Source organism: Diadema antillarum, unplaced genomic scaffold (genome assembly GCF_040938485.1).
Source record: "Diadema antillarum isolate AM-2024a unplaced genomic scaffold, OU_Dant_1.0 scf00000223, whole genome shotgun sequence".
Classification (NCBI taxonomy): Eukaryota; Metazoa; Echinodermata; class Echinoidea; order Diadematoida; family Diadematidae; genus Diadema; species Diadema antillarum.
In genome coordinates, this window is record NW_027271112.1 from 192535 (window position 1) to 217500 (window position 24966).

The following is a 24966-nucleotide window of genomic DNA, read 5'->3' on the forward strand; positions in this document are numbered from 1 at the left end:
CCGAGGGACAGAGTGTTTTGCCTCTTGCTAGAGGGGACGGTATGTTTACACACAACATTGCTCAGTCCAGACTCGGGTTCGAACCCGGGCCGCGTGATCGTGAGGCAGACGCGCTATCGACTGAGCCAACTCACCGCCCTTGAAATATCAGGAACATGAATTCCTTTTCTTTAAACGACAGTGTTAAATGACAATTCTTTGGATTCATACCAGATAATCGTACCCGTCTAACAGTCTAAGAACACAGCTTGGTAACTTAGTGGCATATTCATTTCGTGAGGAGTAATGTTGTGAGAGGGACCACATATACGTGAAGTGTGGTATTACTAATTTAAAATACATCATATACCGTTGCATACAACAAACTCCTTGCTTCAATTGAAGTCTTACCCGCCGACCCTGCGACAAAGACGATCATTCTTGCTGCCATGCCGACAGGCCTTTCACTTTGTTCGATACGTCATGCTTTAAGCGTTGCATCCGGCGATGTGAGAATTCCCTTACTCAGATGTTTTACAAAATATTTATTGGACTCGAAATTTCATCAGGCCTTTAGGGTGTATACTGTGGGTGAGTTTCTTTTTTCTCTGTGAAAGTTTAAAAAAACCCAACAAAATAATTGCTTAAACGTATCACTTTTACAATGCTAAAATGCATTAATGTCATTCTTCTGTATCATTAAGTAAAATGCGTAAATAATTTCCCAGGCTGAGAATTGAGTCGTGTGAAGGGGGAACCATTTACCACGGATTACATTGGTTCATATCTTGTGAACCTTTTCGATATTTCAACAACTGATCGGCTTTGAGTCTGACAGCAAAATATGATTTGTCCTTTCTGGTTGCTGCTAATGAACGTTTCTTTTTTTTTCATATTTTCTAGATTAATGAAAAGCACGAACCTGACCGTACTAAACGCGACTCTCTTCTCAGGAGTTGGTGCCAGCCTGAAACGATTGTGAGTTTTAATTTGTACGTGTGGTACCAAATGAAGCAAACTCCTTTTATATTTTTTACTTGTGCAAAATCGCATAGCTAAGTCATAGGATGATTCATTTAACTTTATATAGAGATTAATCTAATACATTTTAGATATGTCATGCTTTTGATAATCGTGTCTAATATCAATCAAAGTTTTAAATCATAGATAATCACTCGTATTTCCGCTGAATTAATTTCAGTTAAATCAAGTTTTATTAGTATTACTTACAAGCCACATTTATTTATTTGACGAACACTTTTTTTACGATATATTAGCAGTAATCCGTTGCAGAGGAAAGAAGGAAGTTTTCTCTTTGGAACTGTACAAGCTAAACTACATGTTAAGATGCATATTGTTTTAACTATTTCCACACAAAAAAAAAAGTGTTGTAAAAAGATATGTAGGTGAGGCACATACTTCTGACACTTACCGTTGTGTTTCAATTTGTATTTTCCAGCTGGGCTTCTTAGATTTCTGAGTGACGAAATATTTCTCCCGAATGTATATTTGTTCAGATTTTCTCAATTTGAAAGTAGTATGTGTCAGATATTACACATCTCAATTTTCCACAGGAATCTTCGAGGAACCGAAATACAAACGATCGAACGAGGGACGTTTCTGAATCTTTCTCGCCTGGAAGACTTGTAGGTTAAAATCATGTAGACAACCTACTTCCATTTTTCACGAGCATTTCTTTTTATTGTAATACCCGGCATTCCGTGCTTACAGTTTTCCAGTGCACCACCACCCCCCCCCCCCCCCCACACACACACACACACACATTGCCAAGTCATTCATAGTTCTGTAATATTCGTAAGTAGGTATATCTTCTTCAGAGAGATCCACATTTACTGTCCTCTCCAAAGATTGTAATTCATCACTTAAAGGTCAGTATCTTTATGGCGTGTCATACTCTCTATGTTCAGCTTTCATGCTCAATATTTTCTGCCTTTTCCTCTAAGGTATTTTCTGAACAGAATACGGGACTTCTAAAAGCTATCATACTTAAAGCACTTTTTAAATCGGGAGCATAATATCATTTCTTCATTTACTTCCTTTTCCCTAAAAGTGAAAGTAAAAACGTATCCATTAATATTTGCAATGTTGATGTTGTAGAAACTATTTACACTTCGAAAAGTGTGAAATAAGCAAAATCAGCTCTTTAGCAGAGTTACCATAACTGTATTTAATGTTGCAACTGATTTGATGTTCCAGCGTCTATTCATCATTAGCGACTCCACTGTACCCAGGTGTCTTTGACGGTCTCCACAGTCTGAAGGCGATGTGAGTTTCGAGATCATTTTCCATTTTCCATCGGTAACCACTCAACCGTATGCAAGAAACCAAAATCTGTCTCATTTCAGAAGCAAGGTTGATATTAGCAGCAGCAGTAATATCCATATATTACGTAATAATATTAAAAATTAAAGCCTATTGTCCAGAGTCAAACGATATTGAAACGAAGACAAGAAGAAAAAGAAGAAAAAAAAAGAAGAAAAAGAAGAAGCAGAAGCAGAACTAGTCCACAATGCTAGCGTTATCTCGTGTGTATCAGGAAGTAAAGAAATCGGGGGTTTTATCGATTAGATGGGGGGGGGGGGGGTTTATCGGTGAATATAGTAACCAATGGTGATTCAGACTGGAACCCGTCCTTGCGTAAACCCGGTTTCAATTGCCTTTCGATGTCCACTATACCCGCGTGGCCGATCAGAAGATCACTGAGGTTTCGAGACCATAACGAACATGATCTTCAACCTGTTATTGAAATGCTAGTAAGCATCACCCGATTTAAACTTTGTTCATCTCATTTTAGGTACGTCTACGATCCAAGATTATGCTGCCTAACTCCAGACTACGCCAGGTGTGTCGTCGAGATACCCACCCATCCACTCTTTACCTGCAGAAAGACCTTCCTCCAGAATTCAACCATCAAGACTTTCATTTTTATTCTCGGCATCAGTGCGTTGCTAGGCAACGGTATAGTAATCATCATGAGACTCCGAAGCAAGAGTTCCAGCGATGTAGCTCGTGTCCAGTCGACCCTGATCACCAACCTAGCTGTGTCCGATTTTCTGATGGGAGTCTACATGTTCGTCTTGGCTATCATGGATATCTACATTGGGGAGTCCTACTTCTGGGACGGCAGGGCAGAAGAGTGGCGGTCCAGCACGCCGTGTCAAATATTAGGTTTTATATCAGTTATCAGCAGTGAGGTTTCTGTGTTTATTCTCACTGTGATAAGCGTCGATCGATTCCTCTGCATCATGTTTCCCTTTAGTAGCAATCGCCTGAGACCCATGAGCTGCACCATTGTTGTCACTGTGGTCTGGTTTCTTGCCATTCTCTTGGGAGCAACAAGTATTCTTTTGAACCAGTTTGTTCCTGACGCATACAGCCTGAGTGATGTCTGCGTTGGTCTCCCGTTTATCAGGAAACCCATCAATCCTACTCGACAGGTGGATGATCGAGCCCAGGGTACTTACAATATTCTAGTCTACCAGACTGCTACTACAGCCTCCATCTCGACCTGGCGATTTTCAACCGTGCTTTTCCTGGGCATTAATCTGGTTAGTTTCTTTGTGATTGCCCTCGCCTACATCATGATCTTCATAAACGTGCGCTTTGTACGCACCAAGCTCGGCAAGCAAACAAACCAATCTGCGGGTGAGGTCAAGATGGCGGTTCGGATGTTTCTCATCGTCGGAACTGATTTCTTCTGTTGGATGCCCATCATCATCCTTGGAATCTTGGTCCAAACAGTCGGGATCACGGTGACTCCAGACATCTACGCCTGGCTTGTAGTCTTTGTGTTACCCATCAACTCCTCACTCAACCCTTTCATCTATACCATCGCCCATGTGATCTCGGAGAGAACCAAGAAATAATTCATTTGGTAACAAAATTGATAGCCACCATAAATCATTCTTTGTTTCCTTTCTCAAAAAACACACAAAAATTTGTGATTTGCGACACGCCCCCACCCTCCCTATAGATTTTATGGCAACATGGTCAGTGTGTGTATCAGTGACTGTATGGAGTTGTGTGGAAGTGGAAATCATTTAAGTCGAGCATAGACGAACTTTTCCACTACACCTGTGTTAAATAGCATGACGTTTTGCCTTATTCTATTATAAACATGTTGTAAATCACTGTGTAAGTCAATGGCATGCTCATGAAAGCTTTGTATTTCATGTTGTTCTTCACTAAATTCAAATATTTAGAGAGGAATCTTTCCCTGTTCACTAAGGCTTCTATAGTCACACAATGTTTTCACAATGTTGATAATAATGTTGAATATGTTTTTTTTTTGTCGAGTTTATGAGGAGGAGTAAAAAGGTTTGACTTGTATTTATAGGACTATGTCAAATGCATTCAGGGCTATCACAAATGCACTAAAAACCATATTTAAGACAATTGCACAATGGTAGTTTGATTTAACGTTACGAGTTGAAGAATGCTAGTCACTGCTCCGGATGGCCGTGAGTGACATGTGGTGCACATTGTGTTGATGCACTGTATAGTACGGTCTGCTATGTCGAAATATTAGATCCCGTGAGATTTTCGTGCCAAAATTGATTTTTTTTAGCTAACTTTGTCAATTTGGGGGTGCTAAATCCAAAAAACTTTGGTTCCATTTTTTCCGACCACGTCTTCAGCCGCCATTTTGAATTTCAAAATGGCCGCCATAGCAAACTGTATTTTGACCAAGTTCTCATAATGTGAGCATCATAGAAGGTTCAAATTTGATCCAAAAAGCATGTTTATGATGTTAGACATTCTGATTCACCATTTCCTGATATTGTAGATTGTGTTAATACAATTTTAGGGCTGCCATCTTGAAATTCAAAATGGCCGCCATAGCTAAATGTATTTTGACCTGTATCTCAGGTTGTAAGCATAATGGAAAGTATGAATTTGGGGCAAAAAGCGTGCTTATGAAGTCAGAAATGCTAATATATACATTTTTGTTTTAAATGATGGCTCATTTTGGTTGGCGGCCATCTTGAAATTCAAAATGGCCACCATAGCAAATGTAATTGGGCCTATATCTCATATCGTATGCATTGTGTAAGTTTCTAACTTGGGGCAAAGAGCATGCGTTAGCTATGAGACTTTCTGAAACATCTTTTTCTGAAATGATGGTCTATGTTGATGTTACAGGTGGCCATCTTGAAATTCAAAATGGCCGCCATACCAGAATGTATATTTCGACCCATATTTCATGTTGTAGACAATACAGAAAGTTCACATTTCGGGCATAAACCGGGCTCATGATGTTGAACATTCAGATGCACTTTGATCCCCTCCCTAAAATTGCAGATCATTTTTGAGGCTGCCATTTTATCATTCAAAATGGCTGCTTTTCAGCTAATATCTGTGGTTACAAGCAACTTTTAGGCATATCAATGTTTATGATGGTGTACACTGTACATTTTTTTTTTACAAACACACACACACATAATTATATACATTCTGTAATAATGTATTATTCGCATTTGCTGCCACTCTTGAAATTCAAGATGGATTTCGACCCATTGGTGCTGTAAGATCTTTACCTTGCAAACTCAAGCATGCTAGAGCACTTTCATGTAGGGCCTATGTGTAATTCAATCACTTCAATAAATAGTATTATTATTGCATAGGCGGCGGGACTGCTTCCTGTAGGTACACTGCCATGTTGAAATGCAAAATGGCTGCCATTGGAAACATTCCTTTAAGAACATTGCATTTAGGTAAAACTTGTGAATGGGTAATCATGTGATTCTGGTGTCAAAGCAAATGTCCTTCAAAAGTGCCTCAATAACTGTGTCTGAGTGACTAAATGCCTTCATTTAGACGATTTCGTTGTAGAGTTTAAATAAACATTATTAGCTGTGTACTTACTACAAAAAGGTATGGCTATTTACTTAGTGTCTTCTAGGCTCATTCCCTGCATGTGTTTTTGAAGTCACAGCACTTGTATAGGGCTGTACACAGGGGAGAATTGGTTCTAAATTCTTCCAGAAACAATGACTTTTGCATTTCTTGCCATATGAACATGATAATGAATTCTGTGGCTACCGCTGGTGTAGGAAGCTCAAAGCATTTGATAGCACAGTTTACGTATATCGGCTGGAAATAACTACATGTACAGTGTACCACACCAGGATATATTCCCCTGTAAGTAGAGGCACAAATTAGGTTGAGAAAGTTTAGGACGAGGTTTGTTCTCTGGATGTGTTGTAGCAAGACCCTACGAGAGCAATTTAAGCGGGAGATTGTCCAGTTTGAAGTCATCCACACCCAACTTCTGGAAGGCACGGACTGTGTCATTGCACATTCTGCATGATTCACCCAAGGCTTAGAGAATTCTTGATCCATCTGCTCTTTGAGACATCCTCAAATTTTCAACTTCAGACTGCGCCATGAAGGGCATGACCAAGCAGACCTTTGTTTTTCGCAACAATTTGCAAAACATAATCTCTCAACAATGTCAATTGTACTTTATCATATCCTTTTCCAGTGATGGAGCAGACAATATGCGATGCAGTATTAAAAGTAAAGCAAAGATCCATTAGGAGAATGTAAATGTCAGCGTCTACACGTAATAATCATCAATATCTCTGAAATTCCCTGTTGCTCTTGACGTAGCATCTAATACATGAGGATATCTGCTTCCTCGTTGTGATGGTGACAGCTCCCATGGCATCTTTGATGAGCCTTTTTTTTTCCGTGATGTGGTATCTGTGTCAGATGGAATTGACTGATCAGTATTTCAACTTTCAAGCTGATTATTTGGCTCAGTTTTGTGGGTTTCTAAGGCATGGGTATGAAAGATGAACCTTTATTAGTGAGAATGAGGAGAAGGTCATGAAATTGTGAGATGAAGAGTGATTGTGGAATTACTTAGAACATTAGAACTTATAACTTCCGATGATTGTATCGTCCAGTAATGACTGGATAATGACAGGTCTATCAGACTGTTGTACCGGTAGAAGTGTTATAAGAAGATATGAGTGGTCCTCTTAAGCTTAATGACTTTTGATCCAATCTTACATGGTGTATTTCAATTGCAAGAGCTAAATGCCTGGCCTTTCTCATATTATCCCAGACAGATTTTTTTTTTTGAATTCCTTCAGATACAAATTCTTAGTACAGAACATGAAAACTTCCCTTTTCATCTCTTTCTAGAATATCCTCCTTGGATGTTTCCGATACCTGATTGCCAAACACCACATTCATCGGTTTCAATGCAGTGACAATTTTTGAGATTACCCTAGTGTGATGGTGTTGTAAATTGTTGAGGAATTCTGATGCATCCAAAGTGCCACAGAACTGAGCTATCATTGCTCCTTTGTAGTTTTAGAATCATTGGCGGTACAGCAGTAAGCATCTTGGAAGTCTTGATAATTGATGACCCACACAAGGGCAATCAGAAAAAAACCTACTAATTGATATTCCTTATTCATTCTGTGTTATTCCAGAAATACATCCAGCAATTATGAGCTCCCTGATGAGTTGTTTCATTTTGTGGTCAACAAGCTTATGAATGGGATGCCTGGTAGGGTGACCATGGCATTTCTTGCCATTTGCGAGACTTTTCCTTGTTTGTCTTCATTCTCTCAAGGCAGCATCAAGTTTTTGAAGATCACCTTTAATCGTATCAATGCTTGCTTTTGTACCAGAATAATGTACTGCCTGAGAGGCAAAAACAAATCACGTGTGTATTAAGCGCATAGCTGTAGCACGCAGTACGCGAACCACATACCCGCTTGGCTATTATGGGATGTGGGATGTAACGCTTACACGCTTGCCCACACTTATGGGAAGTGGTATGGGACCCCTCCCCCTTCCCCCCCCCCCCCCTTACGCAGTTTTTGCACCTCAGGATGGCTTGATGACGTCACTGGAACTGTCCTTACAGTCTGAATTCATGGCGGCCATTTTGAATTAAGAGATGGCTGTCGTTCTGCGTGACCTGAAAATGAATTCGGTCTAACCAGGACAATTTTGGCAAATTCATCTAAGGCGCTTACCACAGTATTATATATTTTTCTATGGCCACCATCTTGAATTTCAAGATGGTGGCCTATCTAATGATCCACAATCTAGGAAACAGCTGTACTGGAACGTTGGACACCACAAGCATGTGCATTACTGAAAATTTGATGATACTGCAATAATTGCAACATGAGATATGGGTGAAAACGCTATGGCAGCCATTTTGAATTTCAAGATGGCAGCCTGTAAATTGTATCAAAACAATCCACAATATCAGAAAATGATACATCGGATTGTCTGACATCACAACCATGCATTTTGCACCAAATTTGAAGCTTCTACAATGCTCACTGTATGAGATATGGTTCAAAATACAGTTTGCTATGGCGGCCATTTTGAAATTCAAGATGGCAGTCTACAAATTGTATCAAAACAATGTACAATATCAGGAAAAGATATACCAGAGTGTCTGACATCACAACCATGCATTTTGCACCAAATTTGTAGCTTATATAATGCTCACTTAATGAGATATGGATAAAAATACAGTTTGCTATGGCGGCCATTTTGAAATTCAAAATGGCGGCTGAAGACGTGGTCGGAAAAAATGGAACCAAAGTTTTTTGGATTCAGCACCCCCAAATTGACAAAGTTAGCCAAAAAAATCAATTTTGGCAAAAAAATCTCACGGGATTACATAGTAGCCTCTACTAGTAGTAGGACGTGGGCCCTTCGTACTGCCTTCATTACAGAATAGTGACATAGTCCTGTAGGTTAAAAAGAAAATGTTTTCAAAACGTGATATGAAACCATGGGGGTAGTTTTTGAAACATCGAATATAATACTGTACATGGGGTTTCCACTCTTTAAAATGGTTTTCGTATATTTAGGCAAACCCTAGACATTTGTACCTAGTGAACAACATCTGATGTAACATTATTTTCTTGGTTGCTGTTTTTTAACACTGAACTATGATCAATCCCACATCATACTTGAGTATAACCAAACTATTCTAAGTACGTTGTGTGCATACTGCACAGTGATGTACACCTCCTTGACGTACAAATAACACCTTATCATATATATCAACGCTTTTGTTGTCTATTTCTTTACTGCCATGTGGTTTTGTTATGAGGTTTGGACGATTGTGTTTTGCCATTCAAAGATTTACAGCGTGTATACACAGCATTAAAACCTGGTCATAATAATATATTAGGATATGATTTTAAACTGAATTTGAATTGAATATACTGAAACTGCACCCACAGTATTTTAATACGAGACTCAGTGGACAGTTCCAGCACATTAATGTTCATATTTCACTTCACATGATGAATATATAACACATAAACAAAGAAAAGGACAAACGAGCAAGACTAAACATATAATAAATAGTGGATCATGACTATAAAGTGCGTCATCAGTGTACAAGAGCCACATAGAAGACTATTCTCAATAAGATGTGAAACCATAAAAACAAACCTGCTTGTGACCAGGAAATAAGTATCACGCTCTACTGTGAATACCTCTCGCAATGAAGATACAACACAAAGTATTCATGATATATCTATATAAAACCTAAAATAGCAAGATATAAAACAAAAAGAGGTAAAAGCAAAGAGAATGAACAAGAAGAAGGAGAAGAAACAGAAAGAGAATAAGAGTGAGATGAAGAAAAAAAGGTGACATAGAAGTACCAAAGTATACGATCATAATCCACCATCAAGCGTACAAGGGATTCAATTATAAAAACTAATAATGATTGAAGCTAAACGCTGAAACCATAGTTAAAGCAAGTGCGCATTTCAAATTGATCCGCAGTGAGAGTAGCAAGTATCTTATCATTGAATACCATTGATTGAGTATTTGTTTGAAAATGAAGAGAGAAAAAAAAACTTAATTAGATTTTACAGAATTTTGGTGTTGGGTCTAGTAAAAACAATTCTTTTCTGAGTTAACAGTATGCGAGCACGTGGAAGGTGAAATATATCTTTTTGTCTTGTGGGATTTGTTTGTTTGTTTGTTTGTTCATTTTCCATCTGAGAAGATGGCTGGGTAGCCCATATTCTGCTACGTTAAGCTGGTCTTCCATGGGGTCCAGTTGGATTTGTCGTGGGACCACTTCACCGGGTTAAAGGGGACCTCCGGATGATTTTCAGATTTTTACATTTGAACAACTATAAATTAGTTGTACTGTGGGCAGAGTTTCAGAATTGATGATGACTGGGATGAAGAATAAGAATATTTTCAAAATTTATAACAAATTGCAATGAACAAGGATGATGACATGGCAGAGTCACCATAAGAATGCATGAGTTGGGGCTCAAGGAAGCAGAACAAAAGAAGAAGGCATGCATAGATTATACACAGGTGAACTCGCAAGCAAGTAGTATTGTAATGGAATTACACTGCTACATTTCTGAAATATGTGAACCTCCTATGTCATCATCCTTGTTGAGTGTAATTTGTTTAAGGTTTTTCAAAGTATCGTTTCTCTGCTCAAAAAACCACAATAAATTCCATAAATTTGTACATGGAGCTGTTGATTTATGTACTACATGATGTGAAATCATGAAAATCGTCTGGAATTCCCCTTTAAACACCCTCCTCTTTGCGATGAATGAATGAAGCAGGATCTTTTACGTGCATGAGCTGTGACTCTCTCATACACGGGACCTCCATTTTATGTCCTATCCGAGGGACAGAGTGTTTTGCCTCTTGCTAGAGGGGACGGTATGCTTACACACAACATTGCCCAGTCCAGACTCGGGTTCGAACCCGGACCGCGTGATCGTGAGGCAGACGCGCTACCGACTGAGCCAACTCGCCGCCCTAATCATGGACAACGGCGTAGCCAGGATTTCATCTTAGGGGGGGGGGGCGGTTAGTCTGCGAGGGAGCGAAGCGACCGAGCCCGAGCGAGCGGAGCGAGCGAGGGGGGGAGGGTGTGGGAGGGGGGTGTCCCCCCTCCGACGGTAAGAACTTTTTGCATTTTGATGTTGTAAATGGTGCAATTTGATGCATGTTTTTGCGCGTTTTATCGACGTGAAACAGTCCCACTTGTTTATGGTAGCAGTTTATTTTGATGTAGATTATTATTGAACAATTTGCCTATAAAATGGTATAATTTAGATACACTTCTTGTATTGATTCTTTTCACTGAATATCATGAACGCGACTGAACCCGAGCGAGCGGAGCGAGCGAGAGGGTAGGAGAGGGTGTGGGAGGGGGTGTCCCCCCTCCCACAGTAAGAACTTTTTGCATTTTGATGTTGTAAATGGTGCAATTTGATGCATGTTTTTGCGCGTTTTATCGACGTGAAACAGTCCCACTTGTTTATGGTAGCTGTTTATTTTGATGTAGATTATTATTGAACAATTTGCCTATAAAATGGTATAATTTAGATACACTTCTTGTATTGATTCTTTTCACTGAATATCATGAACGCGACTGAACCCGAGCGAGCGGAGCGAGCGAGGGGGTAGGGGAGGGTGTGGGAGGGGGGTGTCCCCCCTCCCACAGTAAGAACTTTTTGCATTTTGATGTTGTAAATGGTGCAATTTGATGCATGTTTTTGCCCGTTTTATCGACGTGAAACAGTCCCACTTGTTTATGGTAGCTGTTTATTTTGATGTAGATTATTATTGAACAATTGCCTATAAAATGGTATGATTTAGATACACTTCTTGTATTAATTCTTTTCACTGAATATCATGAACGCGACTGCACCCTAGCGAGCGGAGCGAGCGAGGGGGTAGGGGAGGGTGTGGGAAGGGGGTGTCCCCCCTCCCACAGTAAGAACTTTTTGCATTTTGATGTTGCAAATGGTGCAATTTGATGCATGTTTTTGCGCGTTTTATCGACGTGAAACAGTCCCACTTGTTTAAGGTAGCAGTATATTTCAGTGTAGATTATTATTGAACAATTTGCCTATAAAATGGTATAATTTAGATACACTTGTTGTATTAATTCTCTTCACTGAATATCATGAACGCGACTGAACCCGAGCGAGCGGAGCGAGCGAGGGGGGAGGGGAGGGTGTGGGAGGGGGGTGTCCCCTCTCCCACGGTAAGAACTTTTTGCATTTTGATGTTGCAAATGGTGCAATTTGATGCATGTTTTTGGCGCGTTTTATCGACGTGAAATATTCCCACTTGTTTAAGGTAGCAGTATATTTTAGTGTAGATTATTATTGAACAATTTGCCTATAAAATGGTATAATTTAGATACACTTCTTGTATTAATTCTTTTCACTGAATATCATGAACGCGACTGAAGCGGAGCGAGCGAGGGGGGAGGGGAGGGTGTGGGAGGGGGGTGTCCCCCCTCCCACAGTAAGAACTTTTTGCATTTTGATGTTGCAAATGGTGCAATTTGATGCATGTTTTTGCGCGTTTTATCGACGTGTAACAGTCCCACTTGTTTAAGGTAGCAGTATATTTTAGTGTAGATTATCATTGAACAATTTGCCTATAAAATGGTATAATTTAGATACACTTCTTGTATTAATTCTTTTCACTGAATATCATGAACGCGACTGAACCCGAGCGAGCGGAGCGAGCGAGGGGGGAGGGGAGGGTGTGGGAGGGGGGTGTCCCCCCTCCCACAGTAAGAACTTTTTGCATTTTGATGTTGCAAATGGTGCATTGAATTTGATGCATGTTTTTGCGCGTTTTATCGACGTGAAACAGTCCCACTTGTTTAAGGTAGCAGTATATTTTAGTGTAGATTATCATTGAACAATTTGCCTATAAAATGGTATAATTCAAATACACTTCTTGTATTAATTCTTTTCACTGAATATTATGAACGCGACTGAACCCGAGCGAGCGGAGCGAGCGAGGGGGGTGTCCCCCCTCCCACGGCGAGAACTTTTTGCATTTTGATGTTGCAAATGGTGCAATTTGATGCATGTTTTTGCGTGTTTCATCGACGTGAAACAGTCCCACTTGTTTAAGGTAGCAGTATATTTTAGTGTAGATTATTATTGAACAATTTGCCTATAAAATGGTATAATTTGAATACACTAGTCTTCTTGTATTAATTCTTACACTGAATATCATGAACGCTGTCTGTTCAGCAATCAAACAGAAAAAGCATGCACACGAGGGTGTAGATATAGGGGCATATCCCCTCCCACACGAAGGTGATTTTGCGTTTTCAGACCTGAAATTCAGCGATCTGGTGCAAATTTTTGGTGCAATACTTTTTCATCGAAGTGTTAAAATCACGGAATTTAGCTCTTATTCCGAATGTGCACCATCTGTGCGTATGTATAAAGTCTAGTGAGGTATAGAGCTTAGGGGAAGGGGGATTCCCCTTCCCGCTCGCGGAGCTTTTGCGTTTTTAGAATTGAAATAAAGCGATCTGGGTATAGCCACAGTCTACTTCTTTGCATGGCGGGGGGGGGGGGGGCGAGCAGGGAGAAGGCGTGGGCGAGTGTTATCTCCACCCTTCCCTTCCGATGGAGCTTTTATCTTTTTAAGGTTGAAATTGAGATATCTTGTATACGCATATTTGATGGAATCAACATTTGATAAATCAACAACAAAAAAAAAAAAAAACCTGTTTTTTTTTGGGGGGGGCTGAGGGAGGAAAGGATCGATTAAAAGGGGAAATTCCCCTTAAGATACATGAGGGAACCTTCAGTTTTCGGAATATAAGTGATAAGTCTTGTGCACTCAGAATTATTCAGAATGTTAAAAAAATCTAAAAAGTGTACTTGGCTAGGGAAAGAGGCACAGAGGGGGGGGGGGGGGTTTGGGAGGGGGATACCCCCTCCCAAGCACGAGAAATTTTGCATATTTTGAATTGAAATTCAACGATCTGGTGCAAACTTTGAGTGAAATATAAAAAAAAAAAATATCTTATTTGATGAAAGGTTGCAAAGGAGACCCGCTTCATGTGCATGCATACAGTATACACGCATTTTTTTTTCCGCCTCCCAAATCCCCGGTCCAAATCTTAGGGGGGGCGACCGCCCCCATCGCCCCCCCCCCCCCCCCCTGGCTACGCCAGTGATCATGGATTGCACTACAGGTGATTTTTTTTAACATAAGCGTAAAAATGCTAGGGAAGTCTTTGGCAGCTAATTAATACATGAAATATGCCAAAATTGGAAAAGAAAAAAAAACAACAAATCAGCAACATTAAGGAATTTGTTTACAAAGCACAAAAAAAAAATTTTGGAGGGGTTAATTTTCGATCTGCTGTTCCGCCGTATCATGGATTTGTCATAGCGATATGTGCTAAACCCCAGAATATCAGAGATGTGAAAATAGTTATAGGGAATAATCATACTCACTTTCTGGGTGGTACAGACCTTCGAGTAACTTTAATTCACAAGGACAAGAAAATTCATTCAAAATTTTATTGACTCTCCGCGTCTTGCGTGAAATTGAGCATAAAGGAAAAAAAAACATGAATACTGTTGGGTTTGACATTGTTCAACAGTGAAAAAAAAATGTTATTGCAGACAATGTGGTAAGAGACATTATCAAGGAATTCGGTGAAATAAACATTAAAAACACGCACGTCCACTTTCTTCCGTATCTATGATGGACTAAGTAGTGTCATAAACATGAACCGAAATGAAACCTTAGTGATGGACTGAATCTGACAAGAAATATAATGATTATATTACCATATGCCCATGATGTGTACTTATGCAAGAACACGTTAAAACACACCACCGATATTTCCCATTATTATCCCTACAGAGGATTTTTAGAGCCCAAATACAAGTGTTATTTTGTCGACGCACCTCATAACCTTCGACCCACTAAGAAAGTTTGTTGAACTCGACCAATATTTTTTGCCGAGGCGACAAATATTTAAAATATTGGACGGCAAGAGGGGGATTCCCCAAAGTTTTTATAAACTACACCGTGATTGGTTGAGCTATACGAGATGACCCGAAATATGAAATAAAAACGTCGGTGATTGGTCAATCACGAATTAACTAAAATATCGGGTTTTTTTTCTAAAATTCTGTGTTTATACAAACAAATTTCATATATTAATTAGTTAAGATTGTACATCAAAATACATAGATCACTGTTTTATCAGGGAATGAAGTGGATTAACTTGCACTGAAGAGTGTACCATACCCCATGTCAGGATCAAGTACAGTGGGAGACCATAGAGCACTCAGAGACAGTCTAAAGGGTAAGTGAAAATATTCTTTGATAAAATCCTCTGTAGGATAATAATGATAATATTGGATGTCCTCTTTTCGGTTAATACAAGGAAATATTGGACGCGCTAAGCAAAATATTGGACTCGTCTTCGACTCGTCTAATATTTGTGCATAGCTCGTCCAATATTTCCTTGTATTAACCTCAAGGCCATCCAATATTATATAATTATTATGTTTGTGTCTCTGTCTGCTGTCTCTTATAGTTGCAAGCTTCTACAAGTGGCCAACAAAGGTCTACAAGTCCATGTGTTTGTGACCATGTGATTAGTAGTTGGTGTATTGATTGAGTGATTGATTTTATTTTCCGTATAAAAACAACAACGGCTGGATGGCCCATATTCAGCGATGCCAACATGGCATCGCTGGTCTTCCATAGGGTCCAGAACATGGAAGTTATACAAATACAATGTGATATTATGAAATTTATAACTCTTGTAAAAATGTACATATTTGAAATACATAAATTGAGAGAAAGAAAACAACAACGACATCGAATGGCGAATAGCAAAAGAGAAGGATACAAATGAAAGGGAGTGGAAAAATAATAAATCATAACTTTCAATAATCTGTACTAATTCAAATAATTCTGCAATAACTCTTTTTCATCAGCAAAACAAACAAACACATACATTTGTGTGTATGTATAATACACATACACACATACATTCACTGGAGTTGACTTTCCCGAAGGCGGAAAATCACACAAGATTAAAATTCCACAATATCAATGCATCTTATATTGAGTAGTTATATAGAATTGCAAATGCTTTACAAATTGCCCTCAATCATCTCGAGGTGCAAGCACCGATTTGTCAGTGTTGTTGAGTGTAATAGCCATGATTACAATCATGGGCATACATACGTGGACGGACACACCCAAGTATATCATGTTTGTCCATGATTTTTATCATGGCAGTTTATCTAACGTCTAATACTGAACAGTGCTGAATGATCGGCGTTCATTTTACGTCCATGAAAAGTAATTCGTCACTCTAGCAGCAATAAATTTCACAATAGTTGAATATTATAACAAAGTCGAAAGATTTGAATGTTAGCGAGTTTTACATCACAGAATACTATCGATTGCAAAGTATAAAAATTATATATGATTTAATGACGCTTCACGAATAATTCTCTGACCTACTACACGCTATGTTAATTATTGTTACCAAATCAATCTAACATCTTGTACAATTCGAATGATTTTGTATTCTAGTATATTGCAACATCCCATTATAGCAATATATCGTCATTTTCAAGCCGTTGGGAAATGTTGTGCTGAAATATCGCCAACCTAAACTGAGTCGACTTCTACTTATATCACATTTGTCTGTAAGAGTCCTGATATTTGATGTCATTTTATCACATTGCCTATTTTGCATAATCATTGTGATAATATCAGTGCTTTTGCAAACTTGTCGAACTTTAATTTCACATCTGTTTTATTTAATACCCAATAGTATGGGATTTCAATGATTCTTTGGGTTCTGAATCCATTTATTAAAGTGATCTGGCATACTTATCAAAACAGATTCTTTACAGTCTGCGTTGTAGATCATAGGAGAATGAACATGATAATTCAAGAAATTTGAATCGTACTCAATTACCACTGGAATGGAACTCGTCATGATATTAGTCGCATCATGTGGAATTTTGGAAATGTAAGGATTGAACATATTTCACCATAATTTAACTGGATAGCTGGAAGGTGGAAGATAGAGAGAAGATAACATGTGTATGATTATACAAACTAAACCTTTCAACGGCTCAGAAATCAGCAATTTGATACAAAAAACTTGGTACAGGAATCCGTTCATGAGCATCCGTTTCTCAATAATATGTGATTAGCTTTTGTTACTTATTCAGTAAAGGATATGATAGAGAAACTTTTTCACCATAATTTAACTGGATAGCTGGAAGGTGGAAGATAGAGAGAAGATAACATGTGTATGATTATACAAACTAAACCTTTCAACGGCTCAGAAATCAGCAATTTGATACGAAAAACTTGGTACAGGAATCCGTTCATGAGCATCCGTTTCTCAATAATATGTGATTAGCTTTTGTTACTTATTCAGTAAAGGATATGATAGAGAAACTTTTTCACCATAATTTAACTGGATAGCTGGAAGGTGGAAGATAGAGAGAAGATAACATGTGTATGATTATACAAACTAAACCTTTCAACGGCTCAGAAATCAGCAATTTGATACGAAAAACTTGGTACAGGAATCCGTTCATGAGCATCCGTTTCTCAATAATATGTGATTAGCTTTTGTTACTTATTCAATAAAGGATATAATAGAGAAACTTTTGATAATAGCATGCGACTGTAAACATCGATAATCTTAATTTTGAGTTCTACAGGAGCTTCTTAAAGAATTGTTTCATGGATAATAGCTCCGCTCTAGTTCTCCTTGGCAGCCCTTTAGTGGTGTATCAACGAAATCATATTCTTACTGAACAGAATACAATCCAACATTCGTTGAACGTCCCAAATTTGTTCGATGCAAGAGTCATATTAATTGAATATTGATCAGTGGTAAATATGCATTTTTCTTGCTGTTTACTCTTGGACATTTGTTTCAATCAACCTCTGTAACTCTCGAATAGTTTCTTTGCATCACTTGAACTCCTAACGCCTCTGCAATTACAAGACTAGTGTTCCTGTGCAATTAAGTTCATGTGTAGCGCTGCATACGTATTTTCCATCACATTCATCGTAAGGATCATATTTCACTTAATTCATAATGGAAATCTGATTTTCCAGCGATAAGCTTTAGCAGTGGATAACGAAGGAAAATTCAATTCAAGATGTACTGATGACAGCTTTGCGAATGGCGATACTCTACAATTCCTGATGGAATTCTGATGGCAACGTCTACATAATGGTGATTAGTAGGCATGAAATGCAATAAAACTAATTGCATGGAGTTGTTGTGACACGTTAAAACGGGCTCTACGGACGACGAGATATGAATTTTTTATTAGTGGATAGGTTGTCTCATCTACAAACTGATCAAGGCGTGATAGGAGAAAGACCTTAGATCAATACGTGGCTGCTGCCTTATTTATTCTCCTTTACAATATGCCTCCTATACAGCTTCTGAAATAGGGGTTATATTTATCCTTGACTTTCTTTCTCATTCATAGTTCTGCATGAAATGATTAGACCCTATAACTCACCAGAAGTACTCAGTAACATGTCGACAGTGATCACTTTGATGTAATGCCTTATATTGAATATGCTTGTACATTTCGATCTAGAGTAATTGCGTACAATGTATTCATAAACTTTTCATCTATATCTAAAATGTTTTACTTCAAACAACACGGAGTAGTTATAGTTTCAAAAGGAATGTGCAGTAATTTTTTCCTAAGGGCTCAAAGGAACACAACAAGGGCGGTTTCAAACTAGACTTCTATTGATATTCTATAATGAGCTACTGAAACGCACATGCGTAATGAGATAACTTAAGTGACCGTTACCGCGTCACTGTGATTGGATTACCCACTCAACCTTTCATATCGTTCCTGCTGTGTGTACAGCTCTGCCCTTCTGGTCAAAGAGAAGCACTGCGTACGACTCGCCTTCAATATCAAACATACTTAAGTCGAAGAAACAGACAGTTTGTACCGTACATTCAAATCACCAGACAATGATATCTTCTCACGATTTAGACGAAGATCATGCGACAAAAAAGGGCGATGAGTTAACACGGAGCACACGGGCACCATAGCAATGATAAGGGTGAAGGTGAAATTGGAGAATTGAATTTCATATTCAAGCGTTGCGTTGTCCTCGCACCTTACTGAAGGATTTCCAGTTGCTAATCAAAGAAAATTAACGTAAGTTAAAAGGAAACCAAGAGACTGGATTTGTCTGATGAATCTCGCCAATGAGGGAGTCATTGTGAATGGACACGCACGACATACTGTATCATGAAACTACTCTCATGTTCCCCTTTTGCAATCATGGCAGAAGTCTACACATTTTCCTTGTTTTTCCCGAGAACATGGAGACAAGTTGGACTCGTCATCGTTCTGTCATTTCTGTTGGTTAACGGTAAGTTTGTCAGTACCCAGATCTTTCATTCGTCAGACTGAATCCATTTCTTCCTGGAAACAGCGCTACCATGAATATTACTTTGGTGATGTTCGTTATTCCGATGGTTCGTTGATCTGAAAAAGAAATAAGGTTGTTATTCCAAAAGTTCGATATTCTGAAACATGCCTTTCCCTCCACCTGGATGAACATTATTGTAGCGTTGCTCTGAAAGTGTAAAATTCCTATAGGGTTCGTTCGTCCGAAAATGAAATAAGTTTATGAATTTAATCCTTGTCTGATTAAAGAACTTTCGGAATAGTGAACATTACTTCATTTTCGGATTAATTAACCATCGAGATAACGAATCGTAACCATTTACTTGTAGCCAGTTGGTAGAGCCAATGATATGATATTGCAGTGCACACAGTAAGGAAGCATAGCATGAGAGCAAGTTTGCTTCTTAAAAAACAAAACAAAACAAACAACTTTTACGACAATGCCAAATTAAGAACGTAGATAAGCATTGCATTGGTCAGTGTTTTAGCAGTGGCCACTACAAAAGAAATCACGGGCATACATACTCCAGCAAGATTCGAACCTGCGACCTCTTGATTATCGGACAGCATAGGCGCCGGAAGTGGGGGGGGGGGGGGGGGGGGCAGGGGGGCGGCCGCCCCCCCCCCCCCCCCCCCAATCCAAAAAGTGGGGGGGGGGGGCCAAAACGCATTTTTGCCCCCCCAAAAAGCCCCCCCCCCCCAAAAAAAAAAAAATAATAATAATAATAATAATAAATAAATAAATAAATAATAATAAGAATAAAAATAAATGAATAAACAAAGAAAATTAAATAAACATGTATATATATGACTAAAAGGGAAAAAAATATGGCTACAAACGGCAGCTTTTGGACTGTAAAATGTCAAAATTTTTCAAGCTCGCTCGCTCGCATCTAGCAGTTGAGCCCGGTGCGCCTCCCCCTTAATTTCTAAAGCGAAAAACATAGCTACGACGGCAGTTGTTGGACTCTAGAATGTCAAAATTTTCAAGCTCGCTCGCTTCGCTCGCTCGCATTGAATCGTTATGCCACTCTCCTAATGTTGCTGACAGTAATTGCCAGTAGTTGCGCCCGATGCCCCCCCCCCCCCCCTTAATTTCCAAAGCGAAAGATAAATATAGCTACAAACGGGAGTTTTGGGACTGTAAAATGTCAAAATTTTCAAGCTCGCTAGCTTCGCTCGCTCGCATTGAATCGTTATGCCACTCTCCTAATGTTGCTGCCAGTAATTGCCAGCAGTTGCGCCCGATGCCCCCCCCCCCCCTTAATTTCCAAAGCGGAAGGTATAGTTACAAACGGGAGTTTTGGGACTGTAAAATGTCAAAATTTTCAAGCTCGCTAGCTTCGCTCGCTCGCATTGAATCGTTATGCCACTCTCCTAATGTTGCTGCCAGTAATTGCCAGCAGTTGCGCCCGATGCCCCCCCCCCCCCCTTAATTTCCAAAGCGGAAGGTATAGTTACAAACGGGAGTTTTGGGACTGTAAAATGTCAAAATTTTCAAGCTCGCTAGCTTCGCTCGCTCGCATTGAATCGTTATGCCACTCTCCTAATGTTGCTGCCAGTAATTGCCAGCAGTTGCGTCCAATGCCCCCCCCCCCTTAATTTCCAAAGCGAAAGATATAGCTACAAATGGGAGTTTTGGGACACTAACATGTCAACATTTTCAAGCTCGCTCGCTTCGCTCGCTCGCATTGAATCGTTATGCCACTCTCCTAACGTTGCTGCCAGTAATTGCCAGCAGTTGCGCCCGATACCCCCCCCCCCCTTAATTTCCAAAGCGAAAGATGTAGCTACAAACGGGAGTTTTTGGACTGTAAAATGTCAAAATTCCCAAGCTCGCTCGCTTTGCTCGCTCGCATTGAATCGTTATGCCATTCTCCTAATGTTGCTGCCAGTAATTGCCAGCAGTTGCGCCCGATGCGCCGCCCCATTAATTTCCAAAGTGAAAGATATAGCTACAAACCCCAGTTTTGGAACTGTAGAATATCAAAATTTTCAAGCTCGCTCGCTTCGCTCGCTCGCATTTTATTGTTATGCCATTCACCTTATGTTGCTGACAGTATTTAGTTTGTCGATCGTTTCACACCGTCATTCCATAATCCATATAAGGAAAACTTACAATGTTCCTCAATGACTGCGTTGTTGAATGTATCACATTCCGTAATGTATTGTAGTCCCATTATTGCTCACGCACACACGCACAAGCAAACAGATCGTCAAAATTACTTTATGGTTCCCCCCATGTTTCGACCCACCGTACGCCACTTTACATATATATATATATATATATATATATATATATGATAGATGTGTGTGCGTGTATGTGTGTGTATGTGTGTGTGTGTATGTGTGTGTGTGTGTGTGTGTGTGTGCATGTGTATATTGTGTAACATATGCATGGTCTAATCTTGAGCCCCCTCCAATGTTTGCCCCCCCCCCCCCAATCCAAAACTGCTTCCGGCGCGCGGACAGGCGTCTTATCCACTAGACCACCGAACTTTCGCCCGTTAGCCCGTGCTGATTCCAATCCCTTGTACCATGCAGCGGGTATTAATAGGCCCATTGCGTATTATATTCAAATTGATGAAATTCTTGCATTCATTGCAACTGATTGAAAACTTACTAATCAGATAATATTTCACTTATTTCTTCCTTTAAAACACACACACACACACACACACGCACACTCACAGAGTAACACACAGCATAATGATTGCCAATACAGGATGTTGTTTATTGTTTTCCGAATTTACATTGTGCACCACAGCAACAGAGAATTCATGCATTCTCGTGAGATTTCATCAAAACGTGAACATTCCTGTAGATATTATTGGCATTTTAGGGAAGTTTTTAACATAATTATTTATAAGACTTTTTTCCCGACAACAGCTGACTTCGGAAATATGACCAAAACGATTTAATGAATATTTGAGAGTTCTGCACTTGAAGTTTGCCTGAAAGTAATTCATAATTTGTGGGCACATTCAGAGTGTTCAGTGTACAGAATACCTCTGGAAAATGTACCTTTAGCTGCACAGTCAAGCTTAGGCTGCTAAACACTTCATAATCTTTGTCTGTACAATTTCATTGATCATTCTCTTGATCTATTATGATGACCCTTTGTGGATTCTTAAGTTATTGACAGGTTCGATAATGAGATCTGCGTCGTTATGCCCTGCCATCCCTGGATATTATCCATTCTCCCTCCCCACTATTGTACCTATGTCGGTTATTTTCGTGCTCTAATTAGCCAGTCTGATCAATAATGTCTTCTGTTACAGATCGACTAATCACTTTCTAGGCCAATGATGTATGATGATGGATGGATGTATTAAAAATCCACTCGAGTTTTAGTAGATTCCTCTGGTCCCTCGGTCTGCATCTAAGGTTATCACTATACAGCACTTTGAAAATTGGATTATGACAGCGTTTGTTATTAGCCTCACATTCTAACTATCTCAATCATTTAGAATATTACAAGATAATGATCAACCGACGACGGACTATTCTAGTCGTGTTCAGACATAGTTTCAGTAATAACACACGCTGTAGGCCCTAGTCAGTTAGGTAGTGCTTTTTTCACCGAAGATACACATGTATGACTTGCTTGTTTAATACTAATGATGTTTATGTATGGTATCCAGCTGATATCATCACACAATTGATGTATGATCTAAGTATTTTTACCCTTGAAATAAAACAGAGACACAGAATGCTACATGACTGCATAAAACTGGTCATGCAGTCTATCTCCAAAGTCTGTGTCAGTTGTTTTTATTTTAATGAACGTGCAAAATTTATTCATTTCCTTATATGCACCATTTTAAAATTTGGGTTATGTAAGTTTTCACCCAATTTTAAACGCTGAAGTTTACAATATAAGGGAGAAAATGTTGGAATGCAAATCTAGATAATAATATCAAGATTATGTGTTTCATTAATTTCAGGTTTTATTTTAACAGCAGCAGCTGTAGCCTAAACATATGATACAGGATATTTTTTTTTTATTGGTTATAAAGTTCCATATCATGTTTTGTGACGAGCATCATTGAATATTAATCAGAAGGGTGAAGGTTGAGATGTGAATTTTCTTCAATTTGTCTTTCTCTACAAATGATATTTTAATGATGTTTGCTAAATTACGGATCAGCAGTCGCGATCCTACAAATTTCATCTGTGAAGGGAGACAAATTGAAAAAAGTTCACAATCCCAGTGTATTATTATTGTTTTGTTTTATGTCAGTCTCATGGCAATGTCTGCATTTTTTTAATGTTCTGTGTATATGTATTGCCTGTCTGTGATATCTTTAATGATTATTGTACACTGGATCTACATAAATATTGTGCTATGTTTCTCTGTTATATTGTGATGATATTTGATTCTTGAAAGGCGTTCCTACGTTGCGACATGTATCCCACTTCATATCCATTCCATAAACCAAGGATAGAATTTAGTCATTATGCACTCGGAACTGTTACATGGCAGACGGATAAATCTGAAATTAAGCGAGAGTCTTTAGTGCAATAACCTTTTCATGCTGACGTTCATCTCTTGTTTTTTGTCATTCTAAATGTGTGTTTTTTTTCTCTCACTAACCTCTTGGGGAAATGTACAGCGAAAAACAGAAGTATGTGATTACATAACGAAAAATGCAGTCGTAATATATAAAAAAAGGGTACTTATGCACTTTAATGAGGTCCGGGAGATGACAAGTGCACTGCCATCAAATCGAACCTTCCCCTGTGTGGGACGAAGAATGTTAGTGTTCATGAAGGGAGAAAATAAGCGTGTCATCCAACAGCCAGAACGTCCCTATTTAAATTATACTAAATTGGTTTCCTTTGATCGTCGTGAGCTTGTCATTCCCCATGTATAATAGGGCCTACATCTTTTAATTTCAAAATATCTATAAGGTATTGTTACTGTGAAAATTTGTCTAGATTTGAAATAATTTCAGATCAATGATTTGTTCCTCAGCACACACAGAATGTCTGTCATCTCTCTGTATAAAGAGAGTTAAGTTTGGCGGGGAGGAGATCCAACTCGTACCAAAATACTCGTCATTTGTGTCATCTCTTGGACAACGCCTCACACTTTACCATCACACAGTTTGTACTCTACCAAGTGAGTCACAGTTTTGACTGATCTTTCCTTGGCAGTCCATTTATTGATCTTATTCACTTCGCACCTGAAATCAATTCTCCTTGGTGAAAAGTGAAAATAGTGTAATGGCTTGTATTCATAACAAGCCGTACAATCACTCGTCTCTTGTAACAGCACGTACTGCATGTAGCAGCACGTATATTGTATTGTGCTGTCGACTGGAGACGAAAAATGCTTTCCAAAGTCTTTTTCTCAATTTGCCATTATCAAGCATCACGACTCAAAGTTAGTCCAAAGTGCTTTAGCTAGTTGTATTTTATGTCGTGAAGTCTATTTTTGCTGTTTGTGTTTTAGATATTTCTCTTTGCACCATGCTTTTCACAATGTTTTACGAATTTATCATCACAAACCGTGAAGCATCCCAATCGAGTTGATTTTAGATAAACAGAACGAATTAACTTGATACGTTCTCGTGAGTTTCATCTATTTGATTACATCATGTTTTGTTCTTCCAGTGGTCATTAATTTTTCACTTCCAATTAGACGAACGAAAAGGCTCTCTTGCATGACACTACTGCACCCAGCGCAAATCAATTA

At 39.0% G+C, this 24966-nt stretch overlaps 1 protein-coding gene across 1 annotated transcript; it reads left to right on the plus strand.

The window, feature by feature from the left end:
• The first annotated feature begins 886 nt into the window (after window positions 1-886).
• On the plus strand, window positions 887-3866 carry LOC139724576 (G-protein coupled receptor GRL101-like). Its single transcript, XM_071635707.1, has 4 exons — window positions 887-957; window positions 1554-1625; window positions 2197-2265; window positions 2795-3866. The coding sequence occupies exons 1-4, from the start codon at window positions 887-889 to the stop codon at window positions 3864-3866; spliced, it is 1284 nt and encodes a 427-aa protein (XP_071491808.1).
• Window positions 3867-24966: the final 21100 nt, after the last annotated feature.

Excerpts from the sequence above, each read along its gene's own strand:
- LOC139724576 (XM_071635707.1), top strand. The coding sequence starts at position 887 with ATGAAAAGCACGAACCTGACCGTACTAAACGCGACTCTCTTCTCAGGA. Across the intron at positions 958-1,553 it reads GGTGCCAGCCTGAAACGATT|GAATCTTCGAGGAACCGAAA; the intron begins GTGAGTTTTAAT and ends AATTTTCCACAG. Across the intron at positions 1,626-2,196 it reads CTTTCTCGCCTGGAAGACTT|CGTCTATTCATCATTAGCGA; the intron begins GTAGGTTAAAAT and ends TTGATGTTCCAG.